At 35.9% G+C, this 4,556-nt stretch overlaps 1 protein-coding gene across 1 annotated transcript in view; it reads right to left on the reverse strand.

Annotated features, from left to right (window-relative positions):
* Window positions 1-1,269: 1,269 nt before the first annotated feature.
* Tmbim4 (transmembrane BAX inhibitor motif containing 4) overlaps window positions 1,270-4,556 on the reverse strand; it is a 20,309-nt gene continuing 17,022 nt past the window's right edge. Inside the window, exons 6-7 of the mRNA XM_013022665.1 lie at window positions 2,503-2,548; window positions 1,270-1,548 (exon numbers count right to left, since the gene is read on the reverse strand). Coding sequence (XP_012878119.1) covers window positions 1,342-1,548; window positions 2,503-2,548 — 253 coding nt within the window. The 3' untranslated portion in view covers window positions 1,270-1,341. The remainder of the gene's footprint in view (window positions 1,549-2,502; window positions 2,549-4,556) is intronic.

Genomic DNA, 4,556 nt, shown 5'->3' on the forward strand with positions numbered 1-4,556 from the left:
TGAGGCCCTGGGTTCGATTCCTCAGCACCACATAAGCAAAAAGAAAAAAGCCGGAAGTGGTGCTGTGGCTCAAGTGGTTGAGTGCTACCCTTGAGTGAAAAGCAGCTCAGGGACAGTGCCCAGGGCCCTGAGTTCAAGCCTTAAGACTGGCAAGAAAAAAAAAAAGCAGAATTACAGACTGCATTATTAAGTTACTTACATTCCTCATCAGTTTGTATAAAAGTAGGTCTAACAGAAGTCAAATGGCCTTAGTATTAATTTTTAAATTCTAACACATGCCCTCATTTAAACATTCAAATATAATAATTTCCTGAATATACTGAGATGAGGGGCCCAAACAACTTTCTTTGGATAGAGGAATAACACTTAAAGGTCAAAATAGGCATTGTTATAACTTCTTATGGAGCTGGAAGGCTGCTATGGAACCAGATACACAATGGATAGTGCTGAATACCTGACAGGAAAACAGATAACCTGTCTCAAAAGCAGATTATGCTACTGGCACCAGTGTGTGAAGCCATGGAATCCTCCATTTTCATGACTTAATCAGAAACAGACAGATTTCTGAAATTCAGATGGTGACCCCACATTGCCAGTTCCTTAGATACAGGAGACTTCTGGACTAAGCTCTATGAAGATAAAAGGTAAAAGCAAAAGGAATGTAAATGCCTAGTTGTTCAAAAAAAGGCTGCAATGGGTTGATGACACTACTAATCCCCAGAACTGTATCAAATGGATTGGAGACTGGTCTGATGATATGCAATAATGCTTCTCAGCAGGCTCTCAGAACCTACTCTTTTCTCATTTTCCTTCTACTTCCATTTTCTTCTATTCCTCTGTCTTTTGCATAAAATTAGTTGTTGTTACTCTACTTCCTGTTAGTTCCACTGGCTTAGTATTTCTTGGGTCCATATTTTCATCTTTAGTTGATATAAAACAATGAACTTGAAGGTGCCCTTACACCTGCCTACTTAGTTTTGAGTGGCACAGAAATAACTATGGCTAATTTAGGTATGAAAAAAATTACAACCAAATTGGGCATGGTGGTAGTACATGCCTATAATCCTAGCACTTGGTGAGTTGGAAGAAGGAATAAGTTTGAGGTCAACCTAGGCTTGCTTTATAGTAAGACTCAGTTTCAAAAATAAATTTTAGCAGAATTCTGATATCTCTTACAAGAGTTTCTAAGTAAAAACTTTATAAATGTGATGTTATGAAAAATAGTAAATTTAGGGCACACAAAAATACAGAATGCCAATAAAGACCATGAAAGTTTTAAACAACATTTAATTATATTTCAACTTTTATTACATAATGATAGTCTCTGTATACTGCTCTCAGTTACTTCTTATTAACTGCTTCCAAAAACCGTAAGAGATGCAGGAACAGATTGATAACATCCAAATAGAGGCTGATGGCAGCTAATACATACTCTTCAGGTGACAGTTTATGCATCAGGGAGTGTGTATCATAGATGATGAAACCGCAAAAAAGAAGGGCTCCCACTGCAGAAAGGACCAGCTCCACTGTCGCACTATAAAAAAATATCTATAGGCAAGTGGTTAAATATGTAAATTGGTTCTTGAGACCACCATTAATTAATAATCACACTTCCACTGCTCATCTAATAATACTGAATAGATATCAGCTAAATTATCCACTTGATTTTAAATATTATCATTCTAATTATAAATTGCTTTAAAATATATTTCTCAGAATCAAATGGGCCATTTGGAAGTTCACAGATACAAGCAAAAACCAGGGTGTTTTTGTTGTTGCTGTTGTTTTGGGGGGAGGTTGTTTTTTATTGGGGGGATGAGTAGGGTATCTTGTGCCAGTTCTTGGGCTTGAACTCTGGTCCATGAACTCTCAGCCTTTTCTACTCATGACTGATGCTCTACCACTTAAGCACTTCTGGCTTTTTTTTTTTTTTTTGGTCAGTCATGGAGCTTGAACTCTGGGCCTGGGCACTGTCCCTCAGCTCTTTAGCTCAAGGTGAGCGCTCTACCACTTGAGCTACAGCACCACTTCTGGTGGTTTTTCTGGTGGTTTATTGGAGATAAGAGTCTCACATACTTTCCTGCCCAGGATGGCTTTGAACTGTGATCCTCAGATCTCAGCCTCCTGGGTAGCTAGAATTACAAGTGTGAGCCACTGGCACCCAGTACTTCTGGCTTTTTGCTGGTGAACTGGTAATAAGACTTGTGGCTAGCTGTGATTTTGTGACTAGATTCTCAGATTTCAGCCATTTATTATAGGCATGAACAACTGGTATCTAATCCCACACGCACTTTTTCCTATGTAATATAACTCACTCACAGTCATTCATCTTTCTTTCAATAAGTAATAATGATCAATTCAAGACCTTGTTTTTTTTAGAGATTACTGTATAATCATTCCACATACAAATGTTACAGTGTCTTCTGAGTGTAATTTCAACTCTTTGGAGTTATTCACATTGACATGGCCAGAATTATATTTCAACTATACTAAACAACTTACCTTCAAGAATACTGACAAGCATAAAATCCATAAAACAGCAAACAGCCTACAAAAATAAAATTTTTAATAATTTACAAGATTATACCTTACTAAAAAGTCTATAATCCTATTCATTTTTTAAAGAAATAACTCCAACTCAGATGTTTGCCAAAGAATAATTCAAATATAAGAATTCATAACACAGAGTGACATTATCCAAAAAGAAATGTACTCATTTCCTGACTTATGTAACTATAACCTCTCTGTTTATGACCTTTATAATAACACTAAAAATTTTTAAAAAGAAACAAAAACAAGAATTCATAACACAATGAATACTTAAAATACCCATTTTGTTTTTCTTTTAAAGAAACTGAACTAATTGCTATTCAACTTTCTTATGGCAATCAGTAGAGTATTAGTTTTAAGTAAGTTTTCAACTAGCATGCAAAGAAAATATTGATATAACAAATCATTACAAAATGTTTAAATCCTGAGACCTGTGAAAATGATAGGAAGCCAGATCTGATGGCTCATGGCTATAACCCTAGACATTCATGAGGTTGAGTCCTGAGGATCTCCATTTGAAGCCAAGTGGTAGGGCACCAGCCATGAACAAGAAAATTAAGTGAGAGCCTGAGGCCCTAAGTTCAAGCCCCAGTATCAAAATCAAATACACACACACACACACACACACACACACACACACACACACACACACACACAAACTAGAACTTTGATGAAATGCATTTTTAAGCCAAATAACAAGAGCAAGTGTACTTTCTAACTTTATTCTTATGTGTTAAGAATTTTATCCAACAAATCTACCACTACTCTAATTTTTTGAGTTACCATTCAATTGTTAGATAAAGTCTAATTATATGACAAAATACATCTAAGAGTTTAATTTTTTATCAAATATGGGACTTAGCAGCTGCTTCAGGCCACAGGGAATTATGAAAGCTAAACTTACCCTCTCTTCTTAAATAAAACCAGGCAAAATATAAGAAGCAACAGCTTTCAGATGTTGAACAAGACAGTGATTCCAGACATAAAGGAAACAAAGATCTACCCAGCTGTAGAATTTCCAGACTATATTGTAGGACAGGAACCCACACAGAGACCATGCCCTCCTTGAGTTATTAAGAAGACAAAAATTCAGAGGTCAGAGAGAATAAGGTGACTAGAATTTGCATGGCAATATATCAGACATGAGAGAGACAGAGAAAAAGAGCTCTGATGATATGTGTTAAGGCTCCCTAGAATCTTTAAGTTTAGTCCTGCTCAATGAATGAATGCAGGTTAAAATGTTATCAAAGCTGGGGAGACCACAGAAATGGAGGGACAAAGGGTGAACAAATGCAGCAGTCAAACTCCCTAAACATTATATTGAAAATAAACTATATAATTTGTGGGTGAGGATGGGAGGGAAACACTGGGAGAGAGTGACGGTAAGGGGTGACATTGTCCAAAATGTACTCATTACCTGACTTATGTAACTATCACTCATAAGTTATGTCTGCACATCATCTTTATAATGACAATCAAAAAATAAAGCTGGGAAAAGATTACAATACAGAAGTAGGTAGAATAATCCTCAGAATTCACTCAGACTCCAGACAGAGTGGAAAGACCTCCAAAAATACAGGGGACTGAAGAGTTCTCACAGGGTACTAAACTCAGTAATGGGCCAAATTAGCTCTAAGCTAAAAAGCTGTTTTGGACCCACTAAATAGAGCTTTAAAAGGTTCAAAGAAATTCCAAAGAATTTAACCAAAAATTTTAATGTTATACAAAAGAAAAAGTAACTCAAAACTTAAAACTTGACTGAACTCTGTAGATGAAAACTACAACAAAAAAAGTAAAAAATAATCCTGTGGTTGATATGTAGTAGATTAGACTAAAGAAAAGATCTGAGTTTAAAAATCACAATAGAAACTAAACAAATTGAGTCTCTCTCTCTCTCTCTCTCTCTCTCTCACATACACACACACACACACACACACACACACACACACATCTAGTATATATGCAAATGTAGTTCTGAGTAGTAGATCTAAGTTATTTTTATTTTA

Source organism: Dipodomys ordii, unplaced genomic scaffold (assembly GCF_000151885.1).
Source record: "Dipodomys ordii isolate 6190 unplaced genomic scaffold, Dord_2.0 Scaffold3, whole genome shotgun sequence".
Taxonomy (NCBI): domain Eukaryota; kingdom Metazoa; phylum Chordata; class Mammalia; order Rodentia; family Heteromyidae; genus Dipodomys; species Dipodomys ordii.